The sequence below is a fragment of the Scomber scombrus genome, chromosome 2 (genome assembly GCF_963691925.1).
Source record: "Scomber scombrus chromosome 2, fScoSco1.1, whole genome shotgun sequence".
Taxonomy (NCBI): domain Eukaryota; kingdom Metazoa; phylum Chordata; class Actinopteri; order Scombriformes; family Scombridae; genus Scomber; species Scomber scombrus.
In genome coordinates, this window is record NC_084971.1 from 26607388 (window position 1) to 26628760 (window position 21373).

The following is a 21373-nucleotide window of genomic DNA, read 5'->3' on the forward strand; positions in this document are numbered from 1 at the left end:
GGCATTGCCTTTTAGAGAATATAAACTGTACCTGAATATGAATATGAACAGCATCAGCAACATGCAGAAAGTGGCCACATTGTCCATAGTCTTCATTAGCACCACCAGCTGCCTCCTCAGGGCGGGAAGGAACCGCACCAGCTTCAAAACTCTCAACAGACGGAAGGTACGCAGCACCGAAAAGCCTCCCTCCGCCTCACCAACTATCTCCCATACACTAAAACACAAGAAGATGACAAGCAGATTATAAACATGACATTAAATTCACATTAAATGAACAGAGGAATCAATATCTACTTAACTTTAGCTGTAATTCTTTTGAAGTTGGCATTAGTATCACCCACAAAAAGCCTCCTTTTCCAGGTAGTGCTAAATTCTTGTTCTGTTTACAACTCACCAGCCAATAAAGAAGGTGAGAGCTGTGTAGACTGGCACAGTAAACAAGCACAAGCCTTCAAGCACAGATACATGATTTAGTTTGTAGTACCACATAATGAAGTGAATACAGGCTCTCTGGACTAGGAGTAAAAACAATTTGGCTCCACTGCCAGAATCAGCATCACTGTGACACTTTGGGAACCTTGGATGAAATTGCAGTGCTGACCGCAGTGATCACAAGCAATTTTTATGATGACAAGAGGAATATTTAATGACAGAGTTTCCATTATGAGGTAAACACACAGACAAAGACCCTCTTAGTGCCCCACCTGATGATGACAATGATGCTGTCAAAGCCGTTGTAGGGGTTCTTGATGTAGCCAAAGAGCCCGAGAGCAAGGACCTTCAGCAGCATCTCAAGGCCGAAAAGACTAGTGAACACCATGTTACTGATCTCCAAAATATCCGTCAGCTCCTGCGGCTGTAGAGGTGCAGTGTTTGCGAAGAGAAAAGAGAGACAGATTGACGTACAGAGACGGACAGTTGCAGAAAAAAAAGAACAAATAAACAGAGACAGACAGACAGACTGTCAGTGTGGCGTGCAGTAGAATAAACACGTTAGGAATTTCTAAAAATGCTAGTCAAAGCTACACTGTGGGTCTATATGGAGTTAGACGTGCAGAGACGAGCTGTTCCAGGATGTGAATGCAGATAAATTTTTACTCACACAGTCCAAGTACAATGAGCACTTTTATTATTCATTTTATTAATATTACCTAAAACCCCTCTCCAGACATGTATTGAGATGTATGAGAATATCCTGCTTAAAACAATGATGTGTGTCTAAAATCACTTTAAAATCCTTAAAATCACATCCACTCTTCCCTCATTAAAAATTCTATAATCTATAAATATGCAAATATATTCATGGTGGTGTGCAGCCTTGCAGCAGCTTCTCTGGCTCCTGGTTATGGTGTAAAGAGTATTAGGAACCATTCTCTTAACGTAAGTGTGCAGATAACTCGACCAGTGCAAGTAGGCCAAGAAGTTACAACCCAACCAAACTTCTGAACAATATCAATAATTCGCCCACCTCACGTCCACTAAAGGTTAGAGTACCACTCAACAGACTGCAGATCCTGAGGATACAATGCCCTGTGGCAGAAGAGCCAAACTTAAAGCTAATGCGACTGGGCCAACCATTCAGTCGCTCTTTCTGGTCATTATTCCCCTACTGTATAACGAAATAGATCTGATCCCATTTAACTGTCGTGTTTTTCTCCTGATGGAAATTTGGCTCATCAGTAAAATGCCAGACTCGGTTTTTCAACTTGACTGATTGCTTCACTTCCACGTTAATCAGCTATCAGGGAAAACGCAAATGAATTTTAAGTAGGAAATCCTGCTTGACTGAATCTCTGTTTTTGACACAGTCTTAGGTACACTGCAGTTTCAAAGCCGAAATGCTTAGCCATGGTGTTGACTGCTTATTTCGCTCCTGATATATCTTGTACCATATGAAAAACACGACATGAAAATATTAACAAGTTTAAAAAGTTGATTTTCATTTGAGGTGGTCTTTAAAGCAGCTGTTCTCAAACTGTGAGGCAAGCTTTTCCTGGGGCAGTTAAGGTATTGCATTAATAATGCATTAAAGATGGGCGTGAATGAAAAGAAAATTATGGAGCACATCTGAAGATGAATAAATCTGATTGATGTCAAACAAGAATGCTCTTGCTCTATTTTATGGAGACCCTAAGGGGACCTGGGCAAAAAAAATAAAATATCTATAATTTTTCAGTAACCATGTAGATTCCCAATATGTGGTCAGTTTATCCAAATAATACCTGTTTGTAACATTGACATTGTCAGAGATGTGAGGAGCCGCTGGACGAGTGAGACCAGCCAGAATAGCATTTCAAGCACTTGATATATATACTTTTTCTTTTTTTTTTGCCCATGTCTCCTTAGGGGCTCCATAAACTTCTGAGCAAGGTTAACTTTGAAATATGTAAACTTCTACATAACACTATTAAAACCTGAAGAGTTCGGTTTAGAAACTGCTCTATGTGTAAAGTGCCTTGAGATAACTTTGTTGTGATTTGGCGCTATACAAATAAAGATTGATTGATTGATTGATTGATATTTAAAAAAACAACATTGAACTTGTTTTCTCAATTTAAAAAATATATATATTGTGCTTTTTTTCCTTTACTTATATAGTAACTGGTAGAGAGGCTGACAGGAAACAGAGAGAGAGAGGGGAATGATCTGCAGCATAGGTAACTGGCCGGTTTTCTTAATTTAACCATTATAATTCTTATTAATTAATTATTCTCAAACTAAATTAGTTTATATGAGGGGTGAGAGGCATGAAATGTTTTCTGAATCCAAAGGTGGGTATGACAGAAAAAGTCTGAGGATCGCTGACTTAAGGCCCCACTGTGCTCAAATGCCTCAATCCATAACGGTGCTCCTAGATCCCTGATTGGGAGCTTTGGTCACCAAAGACAGCCTGAGGCAACATTTTAACAGTGGCATAAACTTAGGACCAAATTCTTACAATATGACTGCTGCTAAGACCCCATGCCAATAAACAAACCAACCTGAATACAAAATGAAATGACATAGAATATAATGACCGGTGTGACATTTCTTAAGTGCAGAATTTTGAATACAGTTTAGGGGGGGGACACATTTCTTCTCCTTCGTACATCCATGGCACACAAAAACCAAAACTATGGGGGCGAAACACAAAAGAAACTTGTGTGACTTTTGCTGCATTTTTTAAAATATATCAGCAGCACAGACAAGCTGATGATGTGTCTCTGCTTTCATTTACTTTTTCTGTTTACATCATGGCACGACAATTCACCATGCAGTCCACAATCTGTCAGCCTCAAATTAAAATCGAACAGTCTAACACAGATTGTGACCAAGATTTTCTTTTATAAGCTTCTTCTTGCACACAATGGTTGCACAGTCTAAAAGCTCCTTTATTCTAAAGGAGAATTGTCTATTTTCTGTTTAACCAAAGTCTAGTGTCATAGAGCTATTTGTCAAAGAAAAACAACATTATTACAAACATACAACAACATAAAAGAGCTCTACCATTTGATTGGGTGACATTTATTTATGACAGTGAACACAGCTACTGCCATTTAGGTATCTCAGCCTGTCAAACTAGCAGAGCAGCGTAAACAAGGTACAGTGTCTCTGAGCATGCTCAGTGGCATCTGCCCAACACAGCGATACTCTCCAGAGATCAAAAAAGAAGTCTCTGAGGTGTTAAACACTGACACTGGTCACGTTTATGAAATAAGGGAATATGTCACCCAGTGTATTGGTATATTATGTCAGTATTTCCCCCAAACTTTTGAGAGACTGTGGTGGTTGGACATCAGTCCGACCCTCTAGGGGGGTCCGGGGGCACATTTTTGATTCAAATGCATCATTCTGGTCCACTCTGAGAACATCTTTATGTTATCTTTAAGTTATTATCTATAAAAAAAAAAAAAAAGTGTGCTCTGGTTGCATAGATATGACACAGCAAAAAGCACAGGAAAGATATTTTACCAGTTCATACTGTAAATGTTCCAAACAAGCCATCAACAAAAGACTAATGTCCATATTTCAGCTCTGAAACAAAGACAGCAAGCAGTGATTATCCAAGTTCAACTAGTTCACTGGGGGCAGAGTAGCTCTGTTGCAGGGCGAGATGCTTTGCTGAACATTTTGGACAGTGTACAGACATATTTGGCTCACTATGAAACTGTGGTGGCACAAATTAGACTACGGTAGGCCACCACAGTCTATATAATTAATGGGAAACATATATATATATTTATATGTATACCCGATAGTTCTTGGATGACAATGGATTTTTATGGCAAAAAGACAAAAAAATGGCCACACTAGGCTTTGATTACACATCCACATATTATTGTATTCATTCATATTTGTTCACTGTTGGTTTTGATCTCTTCGAGGGATTTGTTGATGATTTTAAAAAAAGGGATAAAATAGAGCCAGCTTTGTCATCATTTATTTAGTCATTCAAGAAGTTAAGGCCATCCAGAGCTGTCATTGTTCAGTAAATGGGCCAAATGCAATCTTCACTCGTCTCCCACAGTCTTTCCCTGCCTTTCAGCCAATCACAAAGTCAGATCTGTCCCCCTCCTCCTCCTCCTCCTCCTCCTCCTCCTCCTCCTCCTCCTCCTCCTCCTCCTCCTCCTCACTGCTTAATTCAAACTCACTCTACCCCGTCTCTACCCTGCTCACTCTCTCTCTCCTGTCCCAGGGTCACGCTTTAATTAACACTTCAGGTCTTATGAGTTTCTCCATCTCCTGATACATGCGTGCACACACCCACACGGTCACACGCGCACACACACACATTTCATGATCACATGTGCTTGGTGGTGTACGTGTTGATTGGAGGGTACGTTTATTGACTCCACCACACACACACACAGTGATTAGCACATCCATTTTCAATCAAACTGTGGTCACATCTAATCTGCAACTGGCAAGCACATATAAGGCACTTTCTTAAACTAGCACACACACACACAAACATACCTGTTCGTGGTACTCTATGCCCATCGAGAGTGTGTTAATAAGGATGGCAATCATGATTCCCCTGCTGAAGTATCTGCTGCCAACAATGAGTTCCAGTTTAGTTTTGATTCCCGCCCAGCAGCGCACCCACAGCCTCTTCTTTGGCTCAGACACCTGTGCATCACCACGGCAGGGGCTGCTACAGTGGCATGGGCTGCTACTAAGACACTGGCAGTTACTATGGCATGAGTTGCTGTACCCATGTTGCTGGTCTTCGGGCTGATCATTAACATTTTCGCCATCAGTAAGTTGGTTGAAGTAGATGCAGTAAGGGCATACTGAGGACTCTGCTGGGACTTCGCCTGGCAACGGTAGCGCAGGATGCCCAGCGCAACCACCTGAGCAGATACAGAGAGGACATGATATAGACACAGACCACACAAATCACACACAAACAATACATAGTAAATAGTTGATTCTGTATGTTGAAGTAAAGTAGACGTTCTGCCACTCAATATATTCCTGTATTTGGTAAAGAAGAGCACCTTCGTTTCATTTCTGGTAGAAAAAAAAACAATAACATGGAAGCTACTGTGCAGTTCGGATGCTTTGTGCAGATGGAGGGTTCTTTTATTAGAACAGGGATGAGTGTGTGTGTGTGTGTGTTATGTGTGTGTGAAGTGTTGTCTGTCGTAGGCTACTTTTGGGGACAAATTTCAGACTTAGGAGCAGTTATTTGGGGATGGTTTGCTCAATTGGGGAAAAAAGCCTTGTGCCTAATTGGGAAATAAATGATTTTTGGTTGAGTGCTCAAGGTTATGGTTAGGGTAAGTGTCCAGAAAATGAATTTACGTCTATGTAATGTCCCCAAAAGTAAACGTGGTTTGATTTGTATGTGTGCATGTGTGTGTATGTGTGCGTGCGTGTGTGTGTGTGTGTGTGTGTGTGTGTGTGTGTGTGTGTGTGTGTGTTTGTGTGTGTGTGTGTGTGTGTGCGAGGGCGTCTTTGTGTGTGTGTATGTGTGTGTGTGTTCAGGGGGGAAAGAAGGGTGGAGTGAAGCGGGAGTAAGATTTGACCGGAATTCATTAGCAAGCAGCTCGGGAGAAATGCTCCAATGACATAACAGCAAACACTAATCTAGTACGAGCAGTTCACTTGTCATCACAATTACAACAAATTCATGTTTCACTGAAGACTGATATAGTAAATCCAATCTAGTCGTTCTGTGGTGTGTGTCCATAGATAATGTGGGCTGCAAGGAAACTTTCAGCCAGCAGTCTTGCTGAAAATGACTCTGCGCTACATACACAGAAAATACACTTATCTAGAGCTGTGAATTTCAGCCGTTTTGGTCCGGAGCCTCAGTGCATGTAAGCACATAATGCATCATTTCTATTCATTTTTTTGTGCATGGGAAGTGTCCCAGCCACAATTATAAATCATTATTGAACTGTATTAAAATTCCATAGCTGTTTTATCTACAACATAACTGCTTTTACACATCAGTATGAGTTTAATCATCATGGGGAGTACTATTCAGCATGTGAAAAGAGCTTGAAATTGTTCTGTGGCTCTGGATGGAGCAACAGAAAATACGGTCTAAGAAAATAGTTGAATTATGGGATTTTTTTTTTTAGCCTTACTCATACTAGTGCCTAGTAAAAGTCAGGAGATCTTGACCTCTGCTGCTTTACTTTTTCCTTCCATTCTTTTTTAATTGACCTCTTGTGAGTTCCCTAAGTTTATAAGGGTGCAGTTTTAAGGAGAGCCCCCTTAAAGCCTTCTCAAAATCTGAAAAAAAGAGTGCTTGGGTTGGCACTGGCAAATTTACAGTGATGTTGATTAAGTGCAGTTTGTAAAAGTAAGTAAATACCTACAATCCTCGAAGGGCCTTTGGAGGCTATACAGAGATTTTTAAATTAAATTAAATGGACAGCTTCCAGTATTTTCGTCAACTTAAACAAATAGATGACTGGTTTATCTAGTGTAACGGCACACTGCCTCTGGGAAGACATTTCACTGTCAATTTTTAAATGTCATTTTTAATGCTTTAAAGCACCTCCAGGAACATTAAAGTAATCTCTATTGTATCAGGGGATGGCATAAGTCTCAGTAGTTGATATCTCAAAGCTTTGCTGAATGAATATTGAAATTATCTGCATAGTAAGATACTACTGGGGGAAAAATATGGTATTTTGTAAATTGGATAGAGTTAACCACAAAGATTGAAAACAAGTTAAAAGAGATAAAGTAAAGCTACCCAAACAACACAGAAAAACAAAAACATAAGATGCAGCAGAGGTGTGTTGTCTTTTTTCTTCACAGGAAGCAGCTCTGCTAATGTTGCTGCAGTATGGCGGGAGTAATGCTGGTCTTTGCCAACCGCATCTAACACCATATGTCTATAGGTTGAGAAGTTTTGACCCCAACGGGACTCACACTCACACACACACCCTCCTTTGTTCTCACCATGCTCCAGCACCAGCTGTGGCAGTCTGTTGATGGTCTCCGTGGCAACCAGCTTCTTCTGGTCCCGACCCTTTGCATCCATGTGACGGAAGAGGGGTGATATGATGGGATAATTAAAACCGTTCTCCCCATTGCTGACAGGACGCTCAGAGTGAAGCTGATGTTGCTGGTGATGATGATGATGATGGTGACGATGATGGTAAAGTTGATGAAGGTGAGAGAGGTCATTGGGGGCATGGCCTGAATGTCGGTGGGCAAGTCCATTCATCTCCCCGACCCCACTCCCCCGGGCAGAACCAGCACCTCTGTCTTTCCGGCACACACACGTGCAATGAAAGTGTGGGCGTTTCCGAGCGTAAAACCGGGACAGACGTCGCCACGCCTTGCGGCCCAGGTGAGCCAGGTAGCGGATGATCTCCTCGTAGCAGCTTCCCGGTTGGCTGTCGCTGGCCAGTGTGGAAGCTGATTGGTGGAGCTGGCGAGCGCGCTGTTCCGATTTCATTAAGGCGTGTTCTCTCTGCTTTGTCTCTGAAAACTGGGTCGCTATGACGACCAGGCACAGGTTGATCATGAAGAAGGAGCCCACCTAGTCACAAAAAAACACAGTACAGTACATTTCACCTGGATGATATGTTGTGTGTGTGTACGTGTGTGTTTGTGTGTGTGTTTGTGTGTGTGTGCAAATACTTACTATTATGAGGAAGATGAAGTAGATGAAGTTGTAGAAAGAATGTGCATCCATGACGTAGTACATGATGTCTACCCAACCTTCTAGAGTAATAACCTGAACACACACACACAGCAATCACAATACTGTGTGGTGGGCAGCGTGCATATCAGTAACAACGAAGCATAAAAATCCTTCAAATATTTACCTGAAAAATGGCAATCCATGCATATCCAATATTATCAAAGTTAATAGCTCCTTTGTGCGGATTTATCTCCCCAGCTCGACACTCATTGTAATACTGGAACCAGTTCACACATGACACTGGCTCATCTACACTAAGTCCCATCTCTGGACGGGCCTCCTCAGGACCCAGGAAGCAGGAAGTCCCGTCTACACGGCGGCGAGGCACATCAGAACATCGAAGCATCCCGTTGTCTCTTTCCATCGAGCAAATGAAGGGGTGGTCATCGGAGGCATCTGGGCGATAGTAGCCACTCAGGAAGGAAATGTTATATCTCCTGGAAAAAAAAGGTAGAATGAACAATCACTGTATTCTTTTTCTTTTATTATTTATTTTACATGTAAAAAACAAATACTATTGAACCCAATGGAGGAGCAAAACAAAACAATTAACAAAGGATTATTGAAGGATAAGGGAGGCTTTATTGTATTGTATGTTTCTTAGTGTCAACAAATCCCACATAAAGATCAAAACCAAAAATGCATTAATCTGTTTCTCAGTATTTAATTTACTTCCCTACAATGCCAATGGCACTCAGCCCATTGGTTTTCTAATAAATGTGCAATTATTTAAAAATATAGTTTTCCTCAAACTGTTTTTATTTTTTATTTTACTTAAACAGGAGTAAATAGTGCATTTGTTGGAGACTATTAGCTACGGATTAGTACACATTCAGTGCTCTAGTGAGTACAGCAGGAGGATGGTTTATGTGGGGTTGACTAAAAATAAACTACAATGCCCATGTTCATTTAAATAAAGGAATATGTCACCCAGTGCAATAGTGTGGCTAATTTTTGTAATGTTTTTGGAGAGCACTGAAAGTCACACACAGGAATAAGCTATATCGGGCTTTGGCTACATAAACAACATTTTTTAGGAGGATCAATTCACTGTTGCATTGTTTATTTAATGGGATATGATAGCAGAAAGAAAAATACAGAATATCCCTAACTAGTCATGCTTTAAACTGCCAAAAAAGAAAAAAGAAATGGGCGTAAACACAAAGAATGAGTTTCTTGACAAATTCAGGTAAAGTCTGAGCGACTGTCAGGAGGATAAATCAGTTTATTGACGTTCTGTTTGAGGAAAAGGTCTTCTGTTGTGGAAAAACAAAAAGACAATATGAAATACACACGGCTGTTAAAGGAGGAAATGAGGAAACTGAGACAGAAATACAGATGAAGGAAAAAGAAGAACAGAAAGAGGGTGTGTGGAATGGAGAGATAAGCAATCAATCATGTGTAGTGTAAAAAGGGGTCACAAAGGAACGGTCCTCCCTCACTTCTTATTAGGAAAGGTCATTTTGTTGTTTATGAGGCAGAACATATCCAAATTGCTGGACTGAAACAAAAATTTGAAAAAAGGCCTCTTACTAAAGACTAAAGTGACCACATGTGATCACTATAAAGCGAGAGCCAACAACCATATGATATCGCCTTTTCCTGATTCAGCTGTTCTTTGTTAGAAATGTGATCATAGACTCCTGAATCAAAAGAATGAAAAGGTTCTTGTTTTTCAAGCCCGTTGGCTGCTTCTGGTCTGTGCTAATAGTACTGTTTTTATCATATGCTGTGTTGAAGTCAAAGTGAACAGCATGAGTGTAAATTTCGCAATATTTAGTTACAGCTAACTGTACATTGATTGCATCATTCCATACAGAACAAAAGCTCTTTACACTCACTACTACATTCACATATACCACCGCCACACCGCTGTCAGTGAATATTATATAGGAGGGACAGCTGAGCAGATGTGAGGCCAGGAGGTGACACATGATGTTATCTGATATTATGTGACCATGTTTGTGAACATGTGAGCAGCAGTAAGAGGGAGAGGGGTGCTGTAACAGCGTCCATCAGACAGTAATCAACATGACATGAACGATCATGTGGGATAGAAAAGCAGTGACAGTGAAATTCTGAAGGTTTGTGTTGAGGCGGCCACTGAGAGTCACTGGATACCTGCACACGAAATTCACTTAGCCTCCTCAAATCCCTTGAGTTGTTAAATCTAATTCAGGGGGTTTTAGAAGGAAAGACATTTACAGATTTACTGCCTCCCAGACGAAGCTGATTAGAGAGCAAACAGATCAGACTATCGGTGATATTGATCTCTCTTTGAAATAATAGCTGGGTGAAAGAAGCTAATCAGTCGAGAGCAAACTTTTGACACAGGTTTCAGAATAATGAGGCCAGTGCATCCCTTGTTGTGACATCTGCAGGTTACTATAGTAACTCACATCTTGACATCCTCTCCCATGAAACAGCGGTTCCTCAATAGCCCCGCCCAAAGCTGCACACCAACGATACCGAAGATGAAGAAGACAAAGAAGCACAGTGCCAGCACGTTGCCCAGCATGGGAAGTGTATCCAGGAGGAGGGTCACCAGGATACGCATACCTACCAGCACACACACAAACACACACACAAACACACACTATAAGCAACTGCACACAAGACACAAAAGATCTATAACATGGGTGTCAAACATACAACCCGTGGCCCAGAACCGGCCCTCCAAATGGTACAATTCAGCCACCTGAATACATCTGCTTCAAAAGGTTTTTCCAACCTTACCAGAACAAAAAAACAAAGAATACATATTGTGATCATATTTAAGCAATACTTTAAACATTGTGCAAAATGTTGTCAACCAGGAACTTCTGTGAAAATAATCTGTAAAGACATAATATCTTTGAAATCTCACCCACTTTTCTTAAGATATCTCAGGCTGTTCATCTGTTTTGTAAATAGATGGTTTATTATAGTAAAGTTATAATATAGATTATTTATAGGTTACTATGCATTGGTTTTACTGGTCTGGCCCACTTGAGATTGAATTGGGCTGTATGTGGCCCTGAGGCTAAAATGAGTTTGACACCGCTGATCTAAAACCTGAACATAGCTTCAGAAAAATGACAGTCACAGAAAGTCTTGGTCAGACTGGAGGGATCTCTTAATGTATTCTGCTCAAAACTGGAGCAGTGCAATTAATTGAATGGAAAATAATTAGAGTTCAAACACTAATAATTGGCCCCCACTCTACCCTGCTGAAGAGGAGAAATACAACATCTTCTCCTCCTTACTCCTTCTTGACATTTGGCTATTTCAAACAGACTTTCTAAATTTTGCAAGGACCCAATCTGAGTTGTGCCAAGGTCACAGATTACAGTAAAAAGAAATGTAAAGTTGGCCAGCCAGTTTGAGCGCTGACCCGTTAAGAACAACACGAGCATCATGATGATTTCCATGACTGTTGTTCACTGTGCCCTGATTTGTTTACACATGCCATCAAAAGGAGAGCTGCAGCTGTTATTAGCTGTGCAGCTTTGAAATTAAATTAAAGAAATGAAGTGGAATTTACAGTGCAGTCAGGACAGTGACACATTTTTCATTGTCTTGGCTGTGAGTAATGAGGTTGCTGAGCTGAGGATGTTTCCACACCAGATGAATAGTGTAGGACTTGTAGTTCTTATACACATGTTTTATGAATTATAATGGACAGAAAAATTAATTGGACCAGTTAATATAACACTTAAATTAGTCTGGCACAGTCATAACATGTAATATTTGGTTAGAAATAATTTCCAGTTTTTGTAATGTATGATCTACAGACATAAGCAAATATTATGTATCTTCCTAGTTGATGCTCTTCCAGGACTTTAATGTAGCTACGTTAATTTCCTGCCTGGTTCGGTGGATTTTCGCTTCGACTGATCTTCAGCAAGTCAAACGATGCTCATAGTTGGATGGAGGTTAGTAAACTGACTTGGCCACTCAAGAACATCAACAACAGTTTGACCATAAAGATCTCCTTTGTCGACATCTCTCTTCTTCTTCTTCTTCTCTCTTTGTTTACAATTATTGATCTGCTGCATTGTCTTAAAGTCAGGTGAGTGTTATACGGTTCACCCAATTTGGATGTGAACACACTTTGAAACTTTTAAAGTTGAAAGTCAGCACTTTAACCTCACACTCACTATTTCATTAAAAATCCAATGCACTGCAGCACAGAGCCAAAACAATACACGACCATGAATAATACTTTCTAATACTGTAGTGTATGTCGGAGGAAAAAGGAGAAAAACTCACTGGGAATTCTGTTGATGGCTCTCAGTGGGCGGAGAACCCGAACAGTCCGGATAGCTGATAGGCTGACGTTGTGTCCATCGAGTGAGTACTCCAGCATTCTGCGGAGAGGGAAAGCCACCGCTGTGTCACTGGCATCTTGATGAGCCTGACCTTGGCAAACCCAGTTCGTCTACAGGGAATCCAACAGTACGCAGTGCACTATCTCTGGGATACATAGCCTTTTAACTACCAATCACCGAGGTCTCTGTCTCTTAGGACGAATGATGCGATTGTCATTCTGTAAAGCTGTCACACACACACACACTTCCATGTCTAAGCACGCGCACACACACGCTTGACATTTAACTGGCATTAAACAAGTGTCTAAGCTTTACACAAAACACACACATACACACACACTTTTGGCTCATATTTAATGTCAGATGCGTGTGTGTATGTGTGCATGTGTGTGTGTGTGTGTGTGTATGTGTGCATGTGTGCGTGTGTGTGTGTATGTGTGCATGTCAAACACTCACCCAACTATAACAATGAAGCAGTCCAATCTGTTCCATGTGTCGCCAAGGTAACCGTTCCGACCTATGACCCCAAGAGCCACCATCTTCACCACCATTTCCCCGGCAAAAAACACAAAGATCCCATCATCCAGAGCCTGCACGCACACACATGCACATAAATACATACATACATACACACACACACACACACACACAAACACACAGGCATACCCAGAGGATTAGTGTAAACTGATTAATTGGGGAAAAAATTAAAGCAAAAAGTTTTCAGACCCTTGATAATAAAAGTCTCACAGCTGAATATAATTAGTTTGTAATTTCAGATTGCATGTGTGTGTACAGTATGTATGTGTGGGTGTGTGTGTGTGTGTGTGCGTGTGTGTGCATGCTTTACCTGCAGCAGGAAGGGGGTCTGGTCACAGGGCTGAAACATGCCCAGAGTCACACAGTTCAGCAGGATGGCCAAAATGCTTACACGCTCAAACCATGTGACACAAGGTTAAGGGTCATAAACACGTCAGTTTGAACATTAATATCAATATAATACTGAATAATATTGAATATCAACACATTCTCAGAAGCTGTGATTTTACATTGAGTCAGATAGTTTGACAGACACAGTTAGTACCATCAGAAACTCTTCAAACAGAAATTGAACTATGGAGATATCTATATTTGGTTAATGTTATTAAAGATGTACATAAACATAACATAAAGCTTAAATATACACGTTCTGGAAATAGGTCTAGTGCTAGCACGAGACTCAAGAGCAAACCACTGCATTTCACTTTGTTTCACCCTCCCCTCACTCTTCTTGCTCCATCCAGCCTTTCAACTACAGCCACGTGATCACATAAACCTGATGTATTGATTCCTCTCCAGGAACTGGAGGTTACAGAGCTCTTCAATTCGACTAATGTAGGTATTGGGACTCAGCTAGCCCATGAGTAAATCATAGCAATGCCTTCTAGCAGCTTATGCCAACTCAGAGCCTTGATACCAGAGGAAGTGCATTCATGTATTGATAGACAGCTGGGAGTTCCCAACGCTGACTTTGGCCTTCTCACTAAAAACTTGATACTTGAAACAGGAATATCTCTGTGAGCCTGAACCTTTGACAACACCCTTCCACACTGAGAATACTTTGGAGCATATTTCACCTAAAAAAAATAAGAAAAAATGATATGCTGGAGCCTTAAAGGAAAAAAAAACAACATAAAGTGTATCAGTAAGTCTCAAGTGCAACTTCAGTTCAATTTGGTGTGGTTTCTACAAATCTGTTGACTTAACTGGAGGGATGAACATCATTCTTTTAAAGCCCTTCAATAAGTTGGTATTCTGATGATAATGGTGTTGGAGAGCTCTGCCTAACATGTCAGTCTAAAAATCCCCTATTTAGATCTTGCAAATGCAAAGGCTATAGCAGACGATTCACATCATTTTCATACTCATCAAACCACTCAGTGACCCCTTGTGCCCTGTATGGAACCATCTGCATTCATTATGTTTCTCAACTCATTTATTCAGGTTTCTCCCTTTGATTTGTCACCAGTCTGCACCTAACCAATGGTAAGTCAGTAGCAACCCAGAAAAAAACCATGAAGAAAATGACTTATTGAAGTTAATGATCCAGGCGTATCTAGCAGTGTACAAAACATGTAACATGGACTGAACTTAGTGTCTGAGCGTGTGAATTTTATGCCTCACCCTTGTAAAATCAAATTTGTAGGCATGGAATTGAAAGTACTAACCTAAAAAACAACTTTTATGACAGTAGGAACTTTCAATAATAAGCTTAAACGCATCAAGCTTAATTTACAAGCACAACTTCCGACGAGACATTTTGACATGTTTAATATTCATGACTACAAAAGCAAGACAGCTAACATGAAACAGTTGGTGAGGCATTTGAAGTCAGTTTAAGTGTAAACTCGCGTATGTGGTGTGTGTTTGTGCATCTGTGTTGCTTGCTAGCTGTCAAACTGGAAGAAGGAGCACAGCTCAGAAGTGAATAAGAGAGAGGTTTTAAAGAGAAAATAGTCTGAAGTAGAAAGTTAAAGGAAAGATTGTGTTGGCTTCACATAAACACACACACACACACACATTTGAGCACAAATGTGAAAACTGCTGAATGGATGACAGGAATGTATTCAAGAACCAAGGACGCATATATAACAAAGCCTGGAGCATGCACATGGACAAATACACATAGACATAAGTGTGCACGCACACACACACACACACACTCACACAAACACACACACACACACACACACACACGGTCACACACAGAGCCCCCTTCGCGGACACTTTGCTCTCGAGAGGGCGGAAAAATTAATGAGAGTACAATCCTTTATCACCCTTGAGACAGAGAGAGAGAGAGAGAGAGAGAAAGAGAAAGAGAGAGAGAGAGAGGGTAATCCAGTGTCCTCCCTTTGCTGTGGTTGCCATGGGAACCCCCATCTCACCGTGGGAACTGACTTCTGAGTTTCACAATCCGCTTGCATCCTGTCTGGACTGGAACACAACACAATTAATACATATATATACACACACACACACACACACACACACACACACACACACACACACACACACACACACACACACACACATATTCATTTCATACGCACACAACAGAAAATGACATCCTCAAGCACAACTTCTGCTGAAGATTTCCTCAATGCTGAAGAGGGTCATTTTCATCCTGCTTCGTCTGTATAGGTTACAGCTTCTTAACTAACGACGTGCGTCCATAACACTCGAGTAGACACACATACGGATAGTTAAACAAGAGAGGGCAGGGTCAAGGTGTGAGTGATGGATGAGATGGGAGAATTTCCACAGTTGGCCCATCATTCAACATCAGCGATGAAACACAGAGGGAATGTCCCCTCCTCTGTCTCTCTGTTTCGCGCTCACCATTGCTTTCCTTTATCTCCTCTCACACTCAACCTTTCTCTCTATCATCTCTCATTTTCCACCACAGCATTTTGCCCTCTCTTGGCCCAATTATTTTTCTCTCAGCTTTGCTCCTCCTGCTCCCTGGCTCTCCTCCTTCCTTTATATTGTGCGGTATAATTTCCCATCTTCATTCCATATCATTTCTCGCATATCATTTGTGCATCTTTCATCCACTCCTGTGCACATATAAATACTGTCCTCTCCATCTAAACCGCTTTCCCTCAGAGCCCTGCCTGTCTCTTTTCCACCATCTCCACATATGACTGCCCTTGGGTAGAGCTCTCTGTTAGAAACCTGAGTCTCAGCCAACAGATAAACTACAACTACACTTAATAATTAACAACGTCAGTGAGATGGAGAGGCCTGGGAGACCTACAGGGTGAAAGATAGAGATATAGATACAGTAAAGAAGAAGCGGAGGAGAAATGAGACTAGGTCGAAACCTAGTGTATGTCTGAACTGTGTATGAAACGCTTAAGGGTTTTAATTTGAAATAACGGATACAGGTAGTGGCAACACGTGGTGACCTAGCCCCCAGGAAGAGTGCCGAGTTTTGACTGAAGCCAATATGACAAAGAGACTTTTTTAAAATCAAGTACACCAAGTTTGGACTTGCGTACTTGCCAGTGTTGCTAGATTTGGCAAGTTTGATTTGTGAGTTCAAACATTCCAGGATGGGAGGATGCATTACGATCATTCTGCAATAGGAACAGTAGTGTATTTGCTGACAGCAGCACCTCGACTTCAACAAGACTACCAGACTGTACAGTGACAAAATAATCTTAACTCAAAGCTCCACTAACAAAAAAAATAACCTCATTGACAGAGAGATGCAGTGAATAATGTTATTCAGTCTGTAATGTAGCTATAATAAAAATCCAAACTGTTATGCAGCTCAATAAAATAAAACTAAATTTAATATAGACTGATCTATTCATTTTAATACATTTATATTAACTGAAATTTGGAGATATAGAACCCCAGCGGCAGAGCTGCTGTTCTATCAAGTAAAAATATGATGCTTCCCTTTCCATTTAGACAGGCTAATGTGGCAGCTACAATTGTTATATTTAATCTGTGAGACCAATATTTATCTTCAAAAAGGAATTATATCATAAATCAAAATGCTACAGAGACATTAGAGCCAGCGGTGAATTGCCAAAGACATGCACAGATCAGTTCATCAGATCATGTTCTCTCCAGGATTACGACGGATGCCGATCATCTCAGGAGTCGGGCTAATCATCCGAAATGATCAGCCGAGATGACCAGCTGATCTCACCTGGCAAGCAGCTGCTCATGTTTCTGAAAACACTGGAGCAAATTTCCAAATAGGTGTCACTGGGATAAACTGACCTCATATTGGAAATCTAAATGGTCACTTTCCCGCCTGAAAAGACACAGAATATTAGTAAGAGCTTTTAGCCAGGCTCAAAATCTTTGCCATAGCTGCTGGTTGGTGCAAAAGGCACTCTGGGATACTTGGCTGGATACTGGGCTGTCCCAAGCTTTGGCCTCCTTCAGTCAAGCAATAGTGTAACCTTATCACTCAGTCTGTCAGTCAGTGAGGGACAAACATTCGTGTTTACAGGGTTGGCCCCATTGTTGCAGCTCAGCCAAAAACATGGAACAAGAGACAAGTGCAATTAGAGATGAGGTGAAGAAAAATTGCTTGATGCTTGATGAAAAAAGAGCACAAAGCTGAAAAGAAGCATGAGAGAGGTTAAGACCCTGATGAGTCGAGCTTTTATGTGTAAACAACTGCAAATGTTACATGGCCTCCACACTTTTGTCTTCTCGCCCTAATTGCCTCATCCTCTCATCTTCCTTTTCCTCCTCCCTCTCCAAGAATCTCTTCCTCCCTCCCCCCCCCCACCTCTCTCCCGTTCTCTCTCCCCCAGTGCCAACACAGGTAATAAAGGTCAGGCAGACATTGTAAATCAAATCAGATCACATCACCCTGATCTTTCTGGCATCATCCTCCACCCTTGGCAAGAATACACACGCTAAGACTGATGTGCAGGAACATTTTCACATGAAACGTTCATTAACTTAAAAGCATCATCCATAGGGACACACAGGCCATCTGGATACATCTGGCCAGATTTTATTGCTTCATGCATGCTTGAGAAGGTTCTAGATATCCCAACGTGCTACAATTTCCAGGTAAAGCACCCTTTTATATAACAGTTAGCTGTTTTACTACTACTTGAAATTCCCAGTAGCTGGTGTATAAACTCCTCCAGTGTGACATTTAGTTTGTTCTTTTTGCTAACTCTTCATCAAGAATACAACTCCAGAGGACGATTTGACCACTTGCCTTCTGACAATGATCTACAGACATCAAATAGATCAAATAAAAAACATATCAACATTTATAACTGCAGACTTGATGGATTCATGTAAAATCCCTTGATATATGAACAATAAAATAATAAACAATTAAAAACAATATATAATTGCAGACAAAATGGCTTATTACAAAGATACATCTGGCTCCTTATTAATGACTCTAACATAAAGATTTTTGTTATTTCCATATCAAATATATGACTGTTGTGTTTTGGCAAGCAACACAAAAAAAAACAACTCTCAGTTAGTCACGAAAAGCTCTATCACGCTGTCTTTCTGTGGAAAATTAGCAATTGAGGGAAACCCCAAGGACTTGTTGGGGGGGTTCATCCAAAGACTTCCTCTCTTGAGTAGGAATTCCCCAAAACACGAACTCCATTTGTTTTGAAGTGTACAAACATAATGTATGGACAAACTAATTGTGTATCTTTTAATCTTACTTTTAAAATAGTTTGCTGTTTTTTGTTTTTTTTTACTTTTTAACTTTATCTTTCTGATTGTGTTTCATACATCTGACGCAGATACAAAAACAAAATAAATACACTGTATAAATTAATGAATTGCTTATTGTACATCTGCAGACCTGATGACTTATTAAAAGTTTCTAAGTGCAGTTACAAATACTGTTAATTCATTAATAGGGTTCTTCTTGATAAATTAAAGAGCTAGCCAGAAGTGTCATGCTGAGGGAAAATCAACACCATCCAAAGAGATGTTTCACAGCATGGCGACCCAAAAAAACTGAGTTCACAACTGGGTTCATAAAAGCCTGAAAGTGTGTTTACCCAGAGGAGGAATATAAACCCAAAGAGGGAAATTCATACTAAAAAAGACTGTACATGTAAGTTAAAAACATACACACTTCAATTTGACTTCATTTGACAGCTAAAGGCCCAATTTAACTTTGAGTAAACCTTGGGATACAGCTTCTAACAAAAATTGAAAACTGTGAATATTAAAGCGTTATAATTGACCTATGCAGTATTTCTAAATGATTCATTAACCATTAATAAAGCAGTGAGTTATGACTTATAAATCACTAAAAAGGTTACCTCACCAGAAAGTGGTACCCATCTACCAAAAAAAAAAGCAGCTTCTGGAACGAGAATCTGCAAATGTGAACGGGTGTATATGAATGAGACAACCTGCTCATGCTCTTTGCTTCTTGGCCCACACTTTCACTTTGGAATCCACACACACAGACTTGATTAAACATAACCTAGTTAAGCTCAATGGCTGTCAATGTGCAGCGTGTGTGTGTGTGTGCGTATGTGTGTTATCATGAGAGAGAGAGAGTGAGAGAGAGAGAGAGAGAGAGAGAGAGAGAGAGAGAGAGAGAGAGAGAGAGAGAGAGAGAGAGAGAGAGAGAGAGAGAGAGAGAGAGAGAGAGAGTCTGAAGAAGTGGAGGTGGGCCAAGTAAGGTGTCTGTCAAGTTGTCAAGACCTCTGACTCCACCCCCTTACAGTATGACAGCTGGTAACCATGGAGACACATTCTTGAATCATGTTAATTGGCTGAAACGATTCTGACAGCTCACCCTACTTTGAGTAAGGCCTCCTCCAATCCATCGTCTCTCTATCACCCCCATAATGAACGTGCACACACACACACACGCGCACACACATACCTCAACCCAATTAAGAGGCAGTTTAGGCAAGAGAAAAAAAAGAAAGATTGAGTAGCGAGGGATGAGAGGAATATGAAAAGAGAGATGGAGCAAATGAAGAAAGGCAGGCAGAGAAAGGTACTTGTATAGGAGTGACAGAATCAGCTTTTCTCATCTTTAAACAAAAGGAAATGCTCTGAATGTTTCATGCACTGCTGAATAAGTTATGTTGTGTGTGTGTGCGTGCGTGCGCTCGCCTCTCCACATGTGTGCATATGTTTCTTTGTGTGTCATATGTTACATTAAAGGAGCGGGGTGACTGCCACATGGTAAGCTCAGCACTTCACAAAGTAGGCACCTTGTTCCACTCTTACAGTATAACTCACATCTCCTCCAGAAGAAACAGGAAATAACAGAAATCAATTGAAGGAATATGAGAGAACGTTATATAATAGCAAAAGCCTATCTTGTTTTTGTTCCAAATAAATTTGTTAGATTTGCTTTAGGGTGGAGAGATGTACAGTATGTTGTAAACATGGTACAAAGGAGGATGAGTGTTTCTAAGATGGGAGGAAATAGAAAGAAGGAGATCGGAAATTAATTTGTAATATGTACTCAGTTCAAAAAAGGCAAAAAGGAAGGAGGGGTCACCTCAGGAAAAATGGGACTTACAGCTCTTGGGGACTGCCTACCCCCCTTTTCCCCCCAGTGCGCTCACATTAATGTCCCTGTCGAACAACGTCCACCCACATTACTTCCCCCATCACTCACAGTAATACACACATACACACACACAGACACTGGTAGTGCTAGTAGCCGTGCTGTGAGCGCATAAAAAAATAAAAAAAGATAGAAAGACAGACAGACACGCGAACGCACACAAAAACAAACAAATACCGCAAGCGGAAGTAACCGGGCCGTCAGGGCAGAGCTACGCTGTTGCCAAGCAACCAGGTGATTCCTCTAAAGAGCCTCTCCATGGGAGATTCCCTCGTTTTGTGAGGGCATTCACTTGCTTATGTGTGAGTGTGTGAGCGCGTGTGTGTGTGGGCGAGTGTTGTGTGTGTGTGTGTGTGTGTGCGTGTGTGTGTGTGTGTGTCTGAGATCATGGGTGTGTGTTTGTAAGTGTGTCCAGTAAGTTAGTGCTGACACAGTGAGCGTACAATGTTCAGGGATGCGACCATGGTAACAGCCCAGCAGGCTACAGAAGAGCTTGGTTCATGGCATTTGTAGTTTTTTTTTTTTTCCTTTTCCTCTTGGTGTACATTTTATTTATTCAGCAATTATGTATTTATATTTTATAGAGTACACAGAGTGCTGACGATGGCAAATACCCACAGATGTGCACAGACAAGAGCACAACTACACACGCACGCACAAACACACGTGCACACATACAATCATAAGCAGTGGAAAATATTCAATTTGGAAAGCCTTGACAAATCCCTGAGGTGTTGCTGACGTTTATGCATGCTTCGGAGTATTCATAGCCACTCACAAACACACACACAAACTCCGGAGCTGATAACT

The 21373-nt window shown here is 40.9% G+C and overlaps 1 protein-coding gene across 1 annotated transcript in view; it reads right to left on the minus strand.

Moving 5' to 3' along the window:
- cacna1hb (calcium channel, voltage-dependent, T type, alpha 1H subunit b) overlaps positions 1–21373 on the minus strand; it is a 39212-nt gene that overhangs the window by 16898 nt on the left and 941 nt on the right. The window contains exons 2-11 of the mRNA XM_062428076.1: positions 13316–13409; positions 12925–13058; positions 12410–12507; positions 10558–10717; positions 8283–8595; positions 8099–8191; positions 7408–7993; positions 4960–5336; positions 708–859; positions 32–217 (exon numbers count right to left, since the gene is read on the minus strand). Of these exons, the coding sequence (XP_062284060.1) occupies positions 32–217; positions 708–859; positions 4960–5336; positions 7408–7993; positions 8099–8191; positions 8283–8595; positions 10558–10717; positions 12410–12507; positions 12925–13058; positions 13316–13409 (2193 nt within the window). The remainder of the gene's footprint in view (positions 1–31; positions 218–707; positions 860–4959; positions 5337–7407; positions 7994–8098; positions 8192–8282; positions 8596–10557; positions 10718–12409; positions 12508–12924; positions 13059–13315; positions 13410–21373) is intronic.